Below are 19,744 nucleotides of genomic sequence, written 5' to 3' on the forward strand. Positions count from 1 at the left end.
CGAGTAGCGCCTGCGTCCTTTTTGCATGACGAAGATACGCAGCTCGCCGAGGAAAATTTTGGGCGAAAGCACATACACTCCTCGAAAGCGCAAAGAGCAAGAGCTTTGAACGCCGACGAACGAAAGGCCTTTGATCTCGCACGCAATTAGCGAAAGTTAGAGTAACCGAGGTCCCATTTCGGCAACCACTACGCCTGCTTCTTCGAATCTTTATGAATCATTAGGTTCCCGCCTTGTCGCGCGTCATAGCACTTTCTTTCGGATAATTCAATGCCGTAACGGTATTACAAATTTCGTCGGAACGTACAACGAATCATCGATTCCGATAATCCATCGTCGATTTCGCCTTAACCCTCTCGTCTGAGATCGTTCATTCCTCTCGGAATATGAAATTTACTCCGCTCTGTTGTTATTTAGAATTGTTTAATGTAGAGTTCGAATTTCCAAAATACGAAACGTGAGTAAGAGAGATCGAGAATAAAGAATTATCGCTCCTCGACAAATTCGTAGCGAACGATCCATGGATCGGTGGTCGGCAGATTACACGAGAATTTCCCTCGTTTTCTACGATTCCTGTTCCACATTTCAACCGAGCACGGCTCGTTGACGTCATTATTCGCTTCGAGGCGATCGTCGAAAGAAAACAACAATACTTTTTCTCGATGGTCGTCGACCTCTCGAGCACCGTCCGTCTGCGCTTTTATTTTAACCCCTTATGGGCGTGATCTCCTTAAATCTAATAATGCATCGCGTTTGCCGATTCGTATACAATGTGGTAGAAAGGAATTTTCGAATAATTATTTCTTTCTTAAATTCATTTTCGAACTATCTTTTCCATTTCTCTTATTTGTTCGCGAACAGTTCCTTCTACCGACATAAAACGATCGTAAAAGAAAATTAATAAACAAAAAAACAAGTTAACGCCTCCTTTCCAAGTGTCAACCTAAATATAACCAACCCACTAATCAGTATACACTACCGCGGAGAAGTTGCGCGACAGACGACCATTTTCAGGTCCAATAATCTTGGGCTCCTTAGCAAACTGTCTTGAAAATAGAAATTGATCCGACGAGAGTATACAAATATTTATCGCCCAGTTCCGCTCTAAATTCTCACGCCTGAAGTGGACGTTCTCCGTTAGAACCAAGGAACGTCTTTTTTCCAAAATTACAAATCTTGTAAAGAGAGCCTTCCTTATACCCAAATAATCCAGAATGATTCAGAATTCAAACTGTAATTTTACGAAACGCTATATTCGAATTTTATTTAAATAGACAACCCACGGGGGTCCAGCGGGCGACAGCCAATCGAAGGACACCTCGTAGGTGAAAAGCTCGCAGAAAAAGCAGAAAATCTGAACTCTGCGGATCCGCTCGAAGAGGATCGGGGCCGCTCGCTACAGGATGATTATCCAGGCTCGCATAACTGGCGAGGAAAGGCATGGACGTGTATAGTACGTCCCGGTGGATGGAAGTCCATCCTTGATGGAGGTTACTCCGGGCCATCGTCCCACATCTCTTTGGATATGAACTTCGCGTCTTCGTTCGACTTGGCGGTCGTCTCCCTTCGGTCCTCCTTCCTCGTCTCCTTCGTCCTTCTTCCTGCCGTTCTCTACAGCTCCCCTCCACCCTCTCAACTTCCCCTTCTCCGCCAGCCTCGTCCAGCAGACATCCCCTCCACCGTGACGTCTCGTTTCCGACTCTGTCGTCCGCTGCTTCGCCATCCCCACTCTTGATTCGATCGCCACCCACCACCGCGACTCTTCCCCTTCCTTCGCGTTAGTGCTCCGTTGTTCCGCCCGATGGCGCCGCCTGTGGCGCGAGTTACGCGACCAGGAACTCCGCGGACCGATCGAATCGTTCCATCCTGTCGATCCAACGAGTCGATCTCTTTCGAGAGGATTAGGAAGATGGCTAGATAGATCAGGTATCGATGGATAGGTAGATAGATCAGGATAGATGGAATTATCGAATTTAAATTTGTTCGATTAAAGCTGAAGAGTTACGTCACTGTAGAGTCCAGTTTTTTAATTGGAGGACAGGATCTTCGAGCTCCCTTTGGAAATTTCTTTGTTATTTTATCGTAATTAACACATCTTGCGCGGGTGCTTTGCCGCCAAACTCTCAACGAGTAGCCGGCGATCTTTTACAATTCGTACGCAAAAATACTTCTGCACAAAATAGCTGTAGTTTGTGAACTTTAGGTATTTATAATAACCTCCCCTTCCAAGGTATTATCCATTTATCCAAAGACAACCGCTGAATAGGCTTATAAACATTTATAAACTTGGGAACAAAGTAGTTCAGTCGTGGTCTGACTTTCGAAAGGCAGCCTGATCCATCAGTCAACTCTTCATCATTATTGAAGTGCCAGGTCCACAACATACGAAATCTGACTTTTGTCATTGTTTTCGGAAAAATTGGCGTTTCTATACACGGATCCGTGGTCCAATAATCCTCTTTTCGGTCCTTACGCACTTGTCCCATAAGAAGGATAAGCCCCAAAAATTTCTTCATGTCTTGTACCGTAATGTCTTTCCATTTGAGGGCTTTCTTGAAACTTGTGAATTTATCAATATTTTGATAATAACATCTATCTGACTCCTCCACGAGGAATGTAAACAAATCACGGTAGAATTTGCAATAGGTATTTAACACGTTCACGCAGGCGCTGCTATTTGTGTTTTTCGCCGTGGGGCGGCGCGGTAGTCCATGCAAAACGACTTTAGTCGCTTCCCGCGCAAGATGTGTTAATAATATAGACATTGTTGTTGACTTTGCAGAGGGCTCGAGATTCGAAAGTTACATCACTGGGTTATTCCCCTTCACTCAACTCCCTCTCGACTCTGTGCGAGCGTCGCGGAAAGTCGACGGGCAAGGTGGCGCGACCCGGATTACGCTCGAGTCATCGGTTCCTTCGCACTTTTCTTCGCTCCAGAGTCCTCTCTCAGGGTCAAGGCACTCTGTGCTCACAGTAAATCCTTCCTGATGCTCCGAGCGAAGGCACGGACCTACACCCACGCGTGAGTGACTATCGAGGAACACCTTTCGTTATTTAGAAAACGAATTTCTCGGTCAAATCGTGTTGGCTGGGACCATTTCAATAATTTTTTTTTTTTGGGCACCATAATTTTAACGAAAATTGGGGAAATTGTAGTAGTTTTCTTAGTTCTAAACGAGGGGACTACTAGGTTTTTTAGTTACCCGAGTAGCTTGTGATTTCACTCTAGATTCGAAGGCCCAGAGAGAGATTCCCAAACCTCGGTTCCCAAATTTAGAGACTCTCAGACTGAAATAAAGTACACAGTGGTCTACTTGTAAGTTTAGTGATATTCTAATACTAAACGAGGGGACTGTTAGTGTCTTTGGTCACCTGAGTTATGTATAGTTAGGCCCAGAGAGGTCCCACACATTGGTCCCCAAATTTAAAGACTCTCGATACTGAAATAAAGTACATAGTGGTCTAATTGTAAGTTCACAGATCTCCTAATACTAAATGACGGGACTGATAGTGTCTTTGATCATCTGAGCAATCTATAGTTTCACTATAGACTCAAGGGCCCAAAGAGGTCCCAAGCCTTGGTCCCCAAACTTTGACATTCTCAATCCTAAAGTAAAATATTCAGGATCCCACTAGTAAGTTCACAGTTTTCTCAATTCTAAACTAGGGGACTGCTAGTGTCTTTGATTACATGAGTAATCTATACTTGGGCCCAGAGAGGTCCCAAACCTTGGTCTCCAAAAAATATAATCCCGAATTGAGTAACCTCCTCCTTTTCGAAGTCGGTTAAAAATAATTAAAATTGCAAGCTCTGTGCCAAGGCCCTAACACCATCATCCTCTTCAAACCAAAGCAACTGTAACATCAGACCCCTCTTCCCCGCTACTGTTTAATTGTACTCGCGTTCGAAATCCTGATAAATGAAATATCTGAACGTTCTTCGCGTCTGTGGAGATGTGTCCCAGCGGTCGTTCGAGGAGATTTCGCGTAGGAGCTATAAATACATACACGGTATCGGAAGAAATGGTAATGCGCCACATGGCGGAACGTCAATGGCCAAGGATTCGGAGGCCAGGTAAAACGGGGCCCGTACGTTGAACCGACGAATGACCTCCGACAACAACGGCCACCGTTTTCGGTGTCGAAATCGCTGGTGTGCGCCGGGATAGCACCTTTACGGCTTCGTGCCTTTGACTTTTACGACCGGCCGTTAAATGAATCTCGTCCCACCTGAGCTTCCGAGCTTGTTCGGATGCAAAAAGGAGCACAATGACGTTAGATTACGACGGGAAAGTACGATTGTAAAGACACGACTGATTTAGTGGCTGTGAAACTGACGAGTGTAGAGAACATTAAGAGAAAGAGAGAACGGAAGGAACGGACTTTTAATATTGATACACAGAATCTTTATGCCTTTAGGATATAGGAAAGTATATAGGGAAATTCCACAGAACAATCGAAATGAAAAAGTCTCGAACCGTTTTGCAATCCGAAGCTTTGTACCCAAGATATACGTATTTAAATTTCCCAGCGTCGAATCGTGCGCGCGCAGCCTCCTAGGGGATTTACACGCAGCGCTCCAAACGAACTAATACCCTGCTAAATTTTTAATATTGATACACAAAATCTTTATGCCTTTAGGATATAGAAAAGTATACAGGGAAATTCCTCAAAACAATCTAAATGAAAAAGTCTTGAACCATTTCGCAATCCGAAGCTTTGTTCCCAAGATATACGTATTTAAAGTTCCTAGCGTCGAGTCGTGCGCGCGCAGCCTCCTAGGGGATTTAAACGTAGCGCGCCAAACGTCGCGCTTGCAAACTTTGATAGCTTGTATCTGAGGACAGAAGTCCCCGAATGCAAAGCGGCAAAGGACTTTTGACTAGAGTTATTCAGCCCCAGTCGTCGTAAGCTATCGCCATTATTTCCCATTCTAATTCCTGTTAGAATTAATTGTACAACGGTGGGAACAAATCCACCTTTGTTTGAGTGAAACGATGCACAAAGGAGCCTGACGTGATCGCTGAACGACGTATCTTTTCAGAGGGTGTTGAGAGCCACAGTCCTCGATCCAACGCGGGTATACAGAGGTAACTGCTTAGTCATTGGGCCACGATCGACCATGTTACAATGGTTATTCAGCGATGTTACGAGCGGACACGAGGGGCCAAGAGGTGAAAAAGAAACAAGACGGAGGTGGACCATAGCCTCGTAAACCGGCCTGCTGGAGATGTAATGTTACGTCTGTTAGATTCTGGGAGAGAATCCTGGCTCTGGAGCGAATTTAGTGGCTAATGTTCAAGTTCCATGTATTTGCTATGATTGTGAGTCACGGCCGCGTCCGAGAGACAATGAGACATCACTCTTCGGTGTTTGTAGCCTCCTCGTGTGTCCGTGGACGCTTACAAGCCTTCGAACCTACACGTAGGTTGTTAAAAAGAAAAGTCCGACCTTGAATGACGGAATCGTGGACGCCAGTTCACTTTAAAGCGGAATGGGTAGCGATTATAGTCACTTTAGATAAGAGAAATATTTTTATTAGCTAGATTTAATATAAAAGTGACAGTTTTTATACAATATTAAATTGATATATATTTGTATGTCAATATCGATTTAGAGATAAAAGAACTACTTCGATTGAGGGTGTTCGATTAAACAAACGAGAAACCACACCTTATAAAATTCATCCCACGAGAGGGCAAATATTCATGAAACATATTTCGATCGAACCCCCGCTTTAAAGTGAATTAGCAGCCTCGATATTGAGACTTGAAAGCGTGTACGGAGTCTGATGTCTGCAATCACGGTTCTTAAGAGCATGCATCGAAAACAGCCCGCCGAGTAATTGCCTCGGAAAATTCCTGCTTTTCCCACGAAACCTCCAGTCCTAATCGTCGAATCCTCTTTTCATCCAATTACGCGCGAAAGGATTAAGGCTTGAGCCGCTCGCGTCCCGCTGGAAGCGATCTGGAAGACCATTACCCCCACGCAAGGACCAGCCGTCGGTTGGAAACAGTTCAAAGAAAGGGGCTGAAGAAGAAACGGAAGAAGGGTGCACTGGCGTCGACCCAACGAGAACGAACGAAATTTCACCGGAATAATTCGTTGGATACATTTTTATTCCTTATCCCGAGGCGTAATTTCATTTTCAAGCGATCCTTTATACAGGGTGTCCTAAAAATGTTGTAACACCTTGAAAGGGGTGGTTCGGGAGATGATTTGAAACAAGTTTTTTCCTTAGCGAAAATGTTGTCCGAGGCTTCGTTGAGGAGATTAACAGAAAACGTCGACCAATCAGAGCGCGAGTATGCCGGTGGAGCGAAGACTACGCGATAGGCGGCCGCGCTCATACGCTACCGCGGCCGCTCAAACGGTATACGCGCGCTCTGATTGGTCGGGGGTTTTTTGTTAATATCTCCTCAACGACGCCTCGGACAACATTTTCGCTAAGGAAAAACTTGTTTCAAATCACCTCTCCCCTATATATACAGGGTATCCCAAAAATGTTGTAACACCTTGAAATGGTTGATTCGGGGGGTGATTTGAAACAAATTTTTCCTTAGCGAAAATATTGTCCGAGGCTTCGTTGAGGAGATATTAACAGAAAATCCCGACCAATCAGAGCGCGCGTATACCGTTGGAGCGGCCGTGGTAGCGAAGGCTACGCGCTAGGCGGCCGCGTCCAATGTCCTTCGATACGCGTCAAGTCACTTGTTCGCGTACGAGCGCGGCCACTTAGCACATAGCCTTCACTACCGCAGCCGCTCCAACGGTATACGCGCGTTCCGATTGGTCAGTGTTTTCCTTTAATATCTCCTTAACGAAGCCTCGGACAACATTCTCGCTAAGGAAAAAGTTGTTTCAAATCACCTCCCGAACCAACCATTTCATGGTATTACAACATTTCTGGACACCCTGTATTTAACAATTTTCGTATGGATACAAATTTTGCCCGTGTCTGGTTTTCAGGGACAGTGGGAAGGTTGAAAGGCGACGAAGGGTAGGGTTGATTCTCCGGGTGGTGGGGAGGCACGACAGAGAGAAGTGTTCCTGTGTTCGGGACGCGGTCAAAGACACGAGACACAGAGCGACCGCTCGTTACATAAGTAAGGTAAAGGATCTTCTCTTCTGCTCTCCTTGAGCCGATCCACATCCGCGATTATGCCACTTTCCATCGACCTCGCTTCACCTCGACCGCCTATGCGTGTGCTCCAGCCTCTGTGTGCGCTTGCGCAGCGGTGCGTGTGGAACGGAAGTCGCATCGGCGATCTTCTTTTCGAACCGATCGAATTCCGGACCTTCGCGAGTAATTGTAGGGTCCTCGAGCACGTTCTCGACTCCTCTTCCTCCTTTGAAAGGAAGTGGAATCGTTGTCATGGACTGGTTCGACGCATAGGAAGGTAAATCACGAATAAAATAATGGCGTCGCTGAGAGCAGGCGTCGCGCGATGCGCGAGGAAAGTGCGCAGAAGACACCAAGCGGTGACCGTTCTCCACGAACCGCACTGGAACAACGAAGGGGGGATGTGTAATTAAAGAAACGCCCAAAGGGGCGAATTAACGAACCTGCTGTCGGGAGCATTATCATTCGCGATATTAATAAGGCGAATTCACGACCTTGAAGATACATATCGCGAGCTCGCAGGGGCATGAAGCCCGTAACAGTTACCTCCAGACAAATTCCAGCGCCGCGTACGTTTTCGTTCCGGACGCGAGGGGAGCTGTCGTCGCTTAATTAAAAACTCTGGCAAATCGAGTGGCCCGTCACGCCAATTAACTTTACACCGGAACCTGCCAAGACGATCGGGAGAGTGCTCGGAAAAATTAACGGACACTGCAGCGAAGGAATTAGTTTTCTATAAGGAACGCGATAGTTAATTGTTTCGCGATGCAAGACGTTGCCAGTCGCTTTGTATAAAAAGGAACGAACAGAGACTTTTATTAGAGCTTTGGACACGCTAGAGTTTATGATGTTTGGTTGCTACAAGTCCTCAGGGATCAGTGACACCGATGGTGCCGTCGACACTGCTCCTAGAACGACCTTCGACGACACGGACGACCTTGGTGTCACGCGACGGGAAATGTGGGAACTACAGGAAATGAAATATGAAGAAATATGTATCTCTCATGAAGACTGTATAAGGAGATCCAACTCCATACGAAAACTGTTATCAAAATCCCGAGCTTTAAGTTATGAATATTTCTACCACTCGCGGCGCTAGTGCGCACAGACTACGATATATATATATGTCATATGTGTATGTATTATCGTGTATATATATATATATATAATAATTATATATATATGATAATTATATTATATTATATAATAATTATATATATATATATATATATGTATATATGATAATACATATACATATGACATATATATCGTAGTCTGTGCGTACTAGCGCCGCATATGGACGAAAGGGTTTTTGGTAACACTTCCACACTACACAGTTGGAACTCCTTATACAGTCTTCATGGTATCTGTATAATGCTTGAGCCAGAATAGAATATCCCAGTGTGTAAAGAAGATGCGGGATCTTTTATTGATGAACCTCTGGCGGACCTAAGACGAAACATTGTTGGTGCTTCCCTTTTCCTGGTTTCTTCACTGTTTTATCCTCCAGCTCCGCTGATAGATGCTGGCTACGGGCACCTGTAGATAGTGCAGACACCTGTGATAACGCAGATACCTATCGAGGTAGATAATACAGATCTTGTAGCTACAATAGGAAATGAATATTACAGACGGTTTGTTAGGTTTGAAGCATGAAGACTGTATAAGGAGATCCAACTCCATACGAAAGTTACTAGAAAACTGTTACCAAAATCTCGAACTTTAAGTTATGAATGTTTCTACCACTCGCGGCGCTAGTGCGCACAGCTACGATATATATGTCATATGTGTATGTATTATCATATATATATATAACTTCAAGCTCGGGATTTTGATGACACTTCTACACTACACAGTTGGAACTTCTTATACAGTCTTCATGGTTTGAAGAGAATTTATTATGAATGGATAGACGAGTTGAGAACGTATATCGTAAACTCATTCGCGGAGTACAGGTACTGCCATCAAACTTCTAAAAGGGGAACCATTTCTTTACGAACTTGAACGATCTACCGTCGATAGCGCTACTTGTATTACGATAGTCTGTCCATGAAGAGCATATACCACTTACTTCATTGATTTCACTGATCGTAGAAACTAATAGGGGGTTAATCGCTCGGAACACATTGTAAATAATTACATTTATTTATTTATCAATTTCACAGTATAACAGTGTATACGATACGCTGAATATAGAATAATCTCTGCTCTTTATCGTTTACTAATTAAGGCGATTAGTATGTGAGTGATCGGTAAGAACATACATTATATAGCACGTGTAATTTATTGGTCATCACGATCCTTTGTTGTTCGCGCGTCGAACGTTTCTCTTCTATATATATTTTTTTTTTTTTTTAAACCATTTTCGAATGTATTTTTTTGTTGTTCTTTCGTCTCTATAGAGGTCCACGCTACCGTTTGTTCGCCCGTTCGCTTGCACGCTATTTCTTCCTCGCGTCGACGATGTGTAATAAATTTCTAATAGGTACAATGGACCAAAAGCACAATTCTCTATCGAACTACTAGCCCGTCAACGACAGAACGAAACGTGTTTCGTCGTTCCATCGCTACGAGCGCTAGTAGCACGACAAGTTACTGTCCTTCGGTCCAGTTTACCGATGTAACGATAATTATTTTGTAAGAAGTTAGTTACCACCTATGTACTCGTGCGGATAAGGCCACAATTAGTGTTTTCCGCGTGTGCGTGCCCGCACACTCGTCCCGTTGATGCGTGTCGTGAGTGCGTGTGATTATTCGTGTTTCTTTTAATACTATTATTTCTCTAGACAGAGAAAACAGTAGCGATCGAGGGAGAAGGTCGATCGTCCCTGTCGTAAACCATCTTGGTTGGCGCACGAGCACATGCGTTAATTTTTTGGCTCGGGTGCAGAGACCAGCTTTCGTTGGAGGGCAGAGGAAGGTACGGAGTTGAAGGTGCTTGGACCCGAAAAATCCGAATCCCTAGGTCTAGATGTCAGGATTGTTTTGGTCCTCGAGGGTCTCGGTCCTAGGTTTTAAGGATCAGGTTGAAGGATTCAGAGTCTAAGCTTGATGAACTAGGTCTCTAACGTGGTACCTAGGTCTTCCTTGGTCGTAGGCGAGTTTTAGAACCCCCACGCGATCCTGCACGCGAGCCATCTTGGGATTCCACCGTTTCGTTACATTCTCGGTGTTCGCACGAGTCTTACTGTACAGTGTCGCTTAGCGAAGGGGTGCGTCGGCGTGTCTGTGTGTGTGTATGACATGTCCACGTGTGAGTGTGTGTGTGAGTGTCGGTCTATTCGCGTGAGTTTTAAGTTAAATAAAAATAACATTATTTACGGTACGTATATCAAATTTAGTTTTCGATAAGAATATATATATTTATATATATATATATAGGATTCATCTTCATTTTCCTTGCGTTAATCGCGATCGTTCCTCTCCCCTAGCTCGTCGCGAGTAAGCGAAAAGAAAATAATAATAATAATAAAACAATAACGTTAATAACAATTCACGACGGTACGCGGCTTCGTTCTTTCCTAATCAACACAATGTAACGACTCCCGACGATAGTAATTACGTTTAAGGCGGTTTTATTCACGGACTCTTCAAGGCATTGTTCGTTTCGTCCCTACGTTAGCGGCTCGTCTCGATTTTCAACGAGAATCGAGCGACGGAGAGATTGAAAAATCACAAACGACTACGGCCTCTAAAACTACGAAGCTGAGAAGCGATCCCCAAAGACTCGACCTCGATGAACGAAGAGCGATCGGGGCTCGCTTCTCGAGGCACGATCGACACGAAGAGATCGTCCCAGACGGGTGTATTTTTTTCCGCGGTTCTAGATGGGAATCACCGTGTCTCCCAGCGATGGGTATACAGAGAGACGTATATTATATATTTCCTGAAAATATACTCGAGGAGTGGGTAGGGACACGGTGATCCCCATCGGCGCCGGATTCCTGAAATCGCCGTCGAACGACAGCTTCCAATCAAATATTGTTCGCGATTAAACTCGATCGTTTATGTTAATATTTTTTGTTTCTGTTTAAGGAACGGAGTCTTCTCGTTCCAAAGGGGGAGGAATCGTCAGCGGGGGTAGGATGGCCTGTCCGCGTCGAACTGTGGGACCAGTGGATCTTCGTTGGTTCGGTTCTCTCCACCCTTCTTCCACCTTTTCTTCGTTTGTTCGATATCGTTGCTCGACGCCTTACATCAGCTTCATCTTGGCGCACTCGGGGCAGATGATGTCCTCGTTGTCGGTGATGAAGCCACGGCCGACTAGCGAAGTCTTGCAGCCCGCGCAGATGAAGCAGTCGTTGTGCCAATGCCTGTCCTCGAAAGAGATGAAGCGAGTGCCGCCAATGCCTGAAGCAGAAACAATTCCTCCATTTAGTTTATGCTGAGGGATCTTCTTAGCTGGTTAAACCCACGGATTATTCTCTCGAGGCGTTCGAAGGCACATGTGGCCAAACGTTGACGAGCGTTCGCCAACGTTAGAGCACATGTGCTTTTGTTGGAAGTTCTCTAATAGTCGCGTATACACCGAAGGGCCGAGGCATTCAAAATCACAAGTGCTTGAACGTTGGCGAACGTTGGCACACGCCCGAAACACATGTGCTCTCGAAGGAAACCTTGTATGAAAACCTTCTAATGGAACGGTGCGCACTGAATAGATCTCTTTCACGCGTAAACATTGAAATAAAGAATTGCTCACCGGTGATCGGTTTGGAGCAGGCGGTGCATCTCTTGGCGAACAGCTCCCCGAAGCAGTCGGCGCAGTATGGCTTGTCATCGCGCGAAGTGAATCGTTGTCCAGCAAGGGAATTGTTGCAGTTGCTGCAGGTGAAGCAGTCTCTGTGCCACGGCTCGTTCTTGTACGTCACGCCACCGCTGGTGATGATCTGCGACAACGAAACCTCTTGATCTCCTCCCGACAAACAATCGCTACGATATCCAAGGAAAGGAGCTGACGTACCTTGTTGCACTTGACGCACCGAGTGGCGAACTTGTCCTCGTAGCATCCTGCGCAGTAGATCTCCTGTTCCCGCGGAATGAAGCTCTTCGTTCCGATCGGATTCTTGCACACCACGCAGCAGAAGCATTTCTCGTGCCACTGTCTGGTCTTGTACTCCATCTTCTTCGTACCTGAAACAGGATAAACGAACCGTAGAATGATAATCACTTGTTGGTATGCGAGCACATGTGCTCGAACGTTCGGGCGCATTAGGTCGAAATGCTTCAGGTCGAACTGCTTCAGGTCCAAGTTCTCTAATAGTGTATGGATTTAAGAATTATGGCTTGAAGGACTCCTTCTAACCTTCCTCCTATTGTCAAATTCACCCTTAGAAGCGTGATTTTCCAAATTAAATTTTAAATCAATGTATTTATTATTTGAACGATTTCGACAGCTGACGTTTACTTTTTTAACTTTTGTTCAAAAGAACATTATGCATTGTACAGTTCGATTTAAAAGTCCGGTATCAAATTTGAAACTCAGGGCATTTGAGGGTTGATTTTTCGATGCGATTTATAACCTGTCCTATTTCTTTATTTTTTTAGAAAGGAGCCTCTAGGTTTGTGGACACTTGAACTCCCCCGTTTTAAACAAATTATTTATCCAATACCCCACGCTGAACACCCCTAATTCTGGTCTAATTCTAGGGTCTGAAGGGGTGGAATATTTTATCACGGTCTAGACGCTTTCCACGGAAAGGCCCACATGTTCTGCTCGAGGGATGCATTTAGACTTCGAAACGATTGCGTGCGGCGCCATCGACGAACTATAATCTGCTCGCGTGTGTCTGTTCCTACATCCGCCTTGCACCAGTTAATTCGCAGGGGATGTATTTCCCAGGAGCCCATTCGAACCCTCTTTCCAGAAAGAGCCATCTTCTTGTACAAGAATTCTTCGAAAATAATTCTTCCAAGATCGTTCGATCGACGTCGAGAAAATAGCGTTCGGTTCTTCGTGCATCGGCATTCGTTCGACTTTCGACGTGTGAGCGTCGTGTTTGTTCAACGAACGGCCTAGAAAGTTCATACACAGGTGCAAAAAGTTGCGAAAAACCGGAAGATCGCCTACGAAGATAGGTGTCATCTCCTGCTGCTTTAAAAGTTTCGTCCACGGGACTTTCTAGTCACGGTCGCTAAACAACCTACATACAGTGGGTGTAGAAAGTAGTCGTACACCAATCAATTTCCAAAAAAACTGTGTTAAATTGTAATTCATTAACTTATTTTTTATAAACAATGACATTCTACATATTCTCGGAAATCTCTAGAATCGATAGATTACAAAAAAAAATAGCTATTTATGTAAGTTGCGAAATTAACAAGAAAAAAACTATTAATCGGTAGAAATGTCGAAGCAATAAGTATTCGCACAACTGTTTAATTTTTAAAACTTGATTAAAAAAAAAAGAAATTTACATTAATTTATAAGTATACAATACTTCTTTCGTGGGATTTCCTTTTGATTTTATAATTATCGTAACTCTTCTAAGCATTAAATTAACTAAATTATTAGGTATTCAAAGTGGGATCTTATTCAATTCCTCTATTAGAGCCATTTTTAAAAGTACTTTCCTGGAAATTTGATGTTTTCTAATTCGTACGGAGCAATAAACTAATGTGTTTACGTTACAAACTCTGCTGTAAATGGTTCGTCTTAAGAATCGTACAAGTACTAATTGCTCCTATGCTTTTACCTACTTTTCGCTTTTCGCTTTTCGCTTTTTTTTTTTTAAATTTGTTTGGACTACATCTATTGTAGAGATTTCCGAGGATATGTAGGTATTGTAGGTATTGTATTGTAGAAAACTACAATTTCACACAAAAGTTTGTTTGGAAATTGATCGGTGTACGAATACATTCTACACCCACTGTACAACGGCTGAGTGCACTCGTTCGAGGGGACTAGTCAACCGTGGACTTCCCTGGCTCCTGACAATTCGCAAGAAACTATTTAGGTATCATCGCGGTGCTTAAAAAAAGATATTACCGACTCTAGACATTTTCGCTCCTACGAATTGCTCCAAAATGAAATCATCTTTCCCAATTAATTCTAAGGGAACAGGTCCAAGTTCGAACTTACCTTTTTACACAATGATTATGCGCATCTTTTAAGATGGTCTTTAGACCAAGAAAATATTTTTATAGTCGCATACAGTCAGTCCTATAAGTATTCGTACCTATATTTATTGAAGAAATTTGTCTAATTGAAATGAATGCTTCGTGATTCCAAATAAATTTGTAATCGTAAATATATACACGTGCTAAGTTTATTCGTGTACATATTTATAATGGAAAATTGATTTGGAAACATGATGCCTGGTATTTAGATCAGACAAATTTCTTCAAAATTTGCGTATTAAAAATGGCTCCAAACGAGGTTAATTAGGGGGCCATCTTTAAAAAAACTGTGGCGCTCTTGAAGCGATTAGAGCTTTGCAAATATAAATATTAAAATTTCCTTGAGGGGGTATTATCGTCTAGAAACTTCAAAAATTCGATTTTTTTTTGCATTTTCTTGTCATTTGGGGTTTTGAGAAAGTGCCTCTAAAATATTAATTTGAAATTCGTAGAGCTCTCATAGTTACAGAGGCTTAAAGGCTGTTCACCAGTATTAGTGCTAAATGTATAGCAAACATTAAACGCGTTTTTCTCGAAACGACATTTTTCAAGTCGGGCGCACGTTTTTCTCAAAAACTATTGGACCGAGTGACTTCTGGTTTTACACACATTTCGGGGGCACCATCACCTATGGTCTGAACTAGAATTATACCGATAGTTTGAATATTATAGCCCTGCTCTCATATTTTAGTTGACAATTTTCCCGGAAAATTAAACCTTAATTTTCAAACAGCTGCGATTCCGATAAAAAATTTAGTACTTACTTAATTCTAGTTCAGACGATAACTACATTCATATAGACTGAAAAAAAATTTGTTTTTCTGTCTCAGACAGCGCATAACTTGTATAGATTTCAATGAAGTGTTTCATACAAATTTGTGCTGTTAGTTGAAACGTGTTTTATTATCCATAAAAAAAACCCTGGAGCTGTAGGTTTAATAGTTCTCGCAAAATTAATTCCTAAAAATTACTGAAAAAACAAACTTCTAAACGATAATACCCCCTTAAGAGATGACTATACAGGGTGTCCCAAAACTCGGGGAGGAGCCGGAAATGGGGGGTAGCTGAGACGATTCTGAACAACAATTTCCTTTGCAAAAATGTCGGATGGGGCTTCGTTAAGGAGATATTAAGCGAAAACCCCGACCAATCAGAGCGCGCGTAGACCGTTGGAGCGGCCGCGGTAGCGAAGGCTACGCGCTAGGTCGATGCTTCAATGCACGTAGAGTCACTTGTTCGCGTGCAAGCGCAGCCGCCAGCGCGTAGCCTACGCTACCGCGGCCGCTCCAACGGTCTACGCGCGCTCTGATTGGTCGGGGTTTTCGCTTAATATCTCCTTAACGAAGGCCCATCCGACATTTTTGCAAAGGAAATTGTTGTTCAGAATCGTCTCAGCTACCCCCTATTTCCGGCTCCTCCCCGAGTTTTGGGACACCCTGTAGAAAGGGAGAATCCTCGTTCGTGGGCGTCCAAGCATTTCTCTCGCTCGTTAGGCCCTCCTTCTCTCGGTCGTGTGTCAAGGTCGAGACGAATTAACGACTCGCTATTCCGAAAGGTGATCTAATAGGACCCACGGAGGGGGGCAGATGGACTTCCCGAGTCATGGATTCGAACACCTTTTTTCAACTTCAGCTGATCGAGGAATACACGGTTCACTCGAAAATTACCATTTTTGGTATCGCTCGAAGCGAACCGAAAACTAACGCCTGATCCACCGCTAACGACGCTACAGACCAGAGCTGTGAAATAATAATTACTTTGGTATTGTTCATTACAATTTGGGCTAATTAATATTGAATTAGAAAGTAGATACTTAAGTAATTCTTGATTACTTTGTTTTTAGTAATTATGCAATACTTTATTTTTAATTACTGAGTAATTCAATTACTTTTATATAATTAGTTGTAACTACCCAGAAACTAATTAAAAGGCATCTTAGATCTAAAGTAGTTAAAAATACCTCAAAGTAATTATAACTACTTAATTAAAGCCTGAATTAAAACTCCAGAACTTCAAGTAATTGCAGTTACATGGAGAGTAATTGCTAAATGTAACGATTACTGTCTTCCAATTACTTTGAATTACTTTGAATTACTTTTGCGTGCCAAAATCGGTGGCAAAGGTAGTTGAAATTAATTAAAAGTAATCGTAAGACAGTTATCATTACTTGTAACGATTACTGTCCATATAACTGCAATTATTTGAAAGTAATTAAAAAAGTGATTATAGTTACTTTCTGGCCAATTATAAGTAATTATTAAAAAGTAATTGAATTACTGGCAGTGGTTAAGTAATTGCATAATACCATTACATTAAAAATAATTACAATTATTTAATTACTTGGTCAAAGTAATCATTACGTAATTGAGTAATTCATTCAGGTAATTAGGAATTCACAACTCTGATACAGACGAAGCTTTAGCGTCGAGAGCAATCGAGAATCGTCGAGATGAGTCGATCGCCAGCTGCCACGAACGTCAATTAACGATCAACGACTTATCATCCTCGACGCGAGCGCATTGATAAATGAACGACGCGCCGTGGCTGCACAATGCCGCTTACCCATCGTGTTCGTAGCAAATTAGCGAGCGGACGAATGAGATTTTCATTCAGATTTCCGAGCGTTCCTTCAATTTCAACACCCACTACTCGTTGGGGGATAACAGTTTTTTTTTTTCAATTTCATTGACGTCATCTCAAACTATACAGAATTATGCTTACACACGGGGGCAAGCTTTTCCAAGCTGAAGATGAAAAATCCTTTTGATGACATTGTTCTTTGTATGCAACGATGCAAGTGCACCGTGGATTTATTTTCACGGTGCTGGGGTAATGTTAATGGTGAAAAATTGTCTTATTTTTAGGGTGATGTAGACTAGACTCTTTTTGTGTGTGGAGCATTAGGATAGTTTTATCATTGGAAAGTTTAGAAACACGAAGGTGGTATATCTATATCAAATATATTAAATATATATAGACCCAATTTAGTAAAAAAATAAAATTCTAGGGTAGTCGCAGGCCAAAAAATAAATAAAATTCAAGAGAAGCCTCGCACATTCAAAAAATAAATAATAAATTGAAGGGAAGCCAAGTCACCCCAAAAATAAATAAAATTGAAGGGAAGCCTCATCATCCCAAAAATAAATAAAATTCGAAAGCCTCGCCACTCCGAAAATAAATAGAATTGAAGGTAAACCACGGCATCCAAAAAATGAATAAAATCCAGAAATCGATGGACTTCCCCGAGGCGTGTTTTCGAGTGACCATTGGCAACTCGGTTACAGGGACACTGAGTAGCCTAGATTCCGACGACCCTCGATGAAGAAAGCGATCCGGCGGGCTTTTCGCGCGCTATTCCTCGTGGACCATCGTGTGAGTCAGGAGAGGAGGGCCGTGACGTCAGTTCATCCGAGCAATACCTCCGTATATGTATAAAGTCTGATGGTCCAAGGCCACGTGATGTGGTAATCTCGCGTTATATGCGTCGCCTTAACGCGCCTGGATGCCGAGCGGCCTGATCAGCCGTGAAAAGCCGGCTTACTCGATCCGATTCGTCTTTTAAATCAATTTCTCATAAGTAGTCCAAGCAAGGAGGATGCACGACGTTCCGATACGATCAGGCGATCGAATTGGAATTGCTGGGGAATCGAATGATTTTTCGAGCGCCCGTGGCTTCTCTTGAATTTTATTTATTTTTTCAGTTTCAAGGATCCCATAATCGAAGACCTCATGGTTTCAAGGATCTCAGAACCCTAGACCTCAAGGTTTCAAGAATTCTAGATTACAAGACATCAAGGTTTCAAGAAGTCAAAATTTCAAGGTCTCAAGAACTTCAGACCCCAAGATCTTAAAATTTCAAGAACTCCAGACCTCAAGGTTTTAAGGATCCCGGAACCCTACACCTCAAGATTTCAAGAATTCTAGAATCCAAGACCTCAAGGTTTCAGGAATTGTAGAATCCAAGACCTCAAGGTTCAAGGATCTTAGAACCCTAGATCTCAAGGTTTCAAGGATCCCAGAACCCTAGAACTCAAGATTTCAAGAATTCTAGAATCCAAGACCTCAAGGTTTCAGGAATTGTAGAATCCAAGACCTCAAGGTTTCAAGGATCTTAGAACCCTAGATCTCAAGGTTTCAAGGATCCCAAAACCCTAGACCTCAAGATTTCAAAAATTCTAGAATCCAAGACCTCAAGGTGTCATGAATTCCAGAAGCTAAGACCTCAAAATTTTAAGAACTCAAGACTTTAAGGTCTCAAGAACCTCAGACCCCCAAGATCTTAAAATTTCAAGAACTCCAGAACTCAAGACTTCAAGGTTTCAAAAAGTCCAGAACCTAAGAACACCAGGTTTCAACAATTTCAGAGCCCAGAAACAAATCCACGAATGGAAAATTCGAAAAAGCCTTTTACGACAGAGGATAATGCGCCACGAGGAACCTTAAGGATACGGAAAAATAGCAAAATCTATCCTCTCTTATTATTCTCTCCTATATTTGCAATGTAAAACCTGCAAACAGAGCCAGCACACAGCCAACCGTTAATAACGTCGATACACACACCCCAGGCTACCAGAAACAAGTTGGTTGCCTGAACAGGAAACGTTGTATAATTCTTAAACAATCAATGCCAACGGAGGAGCTTCAAGGATCAAATCCTACTCCTTATCTCAATCGTCCATACGCGCTGCACGTCGATGAAAATTATTCCTGCTGTCGAACAAACTTGGACGACTCGACCACCCATTAGCTGCATAATTCCTCATTACTATTCAAAGGAAACGAAACACAATAATCGTGTCCTACTACTCACACTGAGTCATTCATAAAGAGCGAGTCGATGAGATCGAATCGTACAAAATGATCAAATTTTTATTCTTGATATAATGTCACGATACAAATTCTATTCACGAAATAAGAGGTTAAATTCAAGTATGAATTTGTACAAAAGTGGGAATTGATTTCTACGCGAGAATTTTATTAAAAGAGTTTCCATCCGAATAAAAATTGCGTCCATCTCTGACTCGAACTATACGTCCCCGTGAACGTTACGAAACCAAGTATCGGACGCGGGGGCGTCGGAATAAGGTCCCGTTCTCAAAGTTTTCCTAAGGTCGACCATTGGCACGTCGATCGTGGGTCGACGCCGCGTAACCAGCCCGATGATAAACTAGTCGATCGAAGCCGGTACAGCGAGAGAGAAAGGACCATAGACAGGAGGAAGGAACACGAATGGAACCGCGACCTTATCTGGAAACACGAGCACGGCCGCGCAGCCTCGATTGTCTTCTGTGCACTTGCCTAACGAGCTCGCTAATTGTCCGTGAAATCGCATAGGCTGAGAAAAACTTCGGAATTAATTTTCAATGTTCAGCTGGAACGATCTTTTAAGACGATTTCGCTTATGACATTCATTCAACTGGTCTCAATGAAGGGGACGAAGAAGTTGCGGTATTTTTGTTAATGAAATACGTCTGTTAATGTGATGGACTATTAGAGGAGTATATA

General features: G+C 42.9%; 2 protein-coding genes across 6 annotated transcripts in view; one reads left to right on the top strand and one right to left on the bottom strand.

Annotated features, from left to right (window-relative positions):
* The window catches only part of LOC128877011 (protein FAM76A), an 88,297-nt gene extending 80,039 nt beyond the window's left edge, over window positions 1-8,258 (top strand). For 2 of the 3 annotated variants that reach the window (XR_008457177.1, XR_008457178.1), the window contains 2 exons: window positions 5,045-6,136; window positions 6,970-8,258. The gene's annotated coding sequence lies outside the window, so the exon portion shown is untranslated. The remainder of the gene's footprint in view (window positions 1-5,044; window positions 6,137-6,969) is intronic. The other variant, XR_008457179.1, reaches the window with a different exon arrangement.
* Window positions 8,259-9,249: 991 nt separating this feature from the next.
* The window catches only part of LOC128876867 (four and a half LIM domains protein 2), an 11,721-nt gene continuing 1,226 nt past the window's right edge, over window positions 9,250-19,744 (bottom strand). For all 3 annotated transcript variants that reach the window (XM_054123624.1, XM_054123625.1, XM_054123623.1), the window contains 3 exons: window positions 12,084-12,253; window positions 11,823-12,009; window positions 9,250-11,473 (listed from right to left, as the gene is read on the bottom strand). In XM_054123624.1, coding sequence (XP_053979599.1) covers window positions 11,316-11,473; window positions 11,823-12,009; window positions 12,084-12,253 — 515 coding nt within the window. In that variant the 3' untranslated portion in view covers window positions 9,250-11,315. The remainder of the gene's footprint in view (window positions 11,474-11,822; window positions 12,010-12,083; window positions 12,254-19,744) is intronic.

Source organism: Hylaeus volcanicus, chromosome 5 (genome assembly GCF_026283585.1).
Source record: "Hylaeus volcanicus isolate JK05 chromosome 5, UHH_iyHylVolc1.0_haploid, whole genome shotgun sequence".
In the NCBI taxonomy this organism is placed as follows: domain Eukaryota; kingdom Metazoa; phylum Arthropoda; class Insecta; order Hymenoptera; family Colletidae; genus Hylaeus; species Hylaeus volcanicus.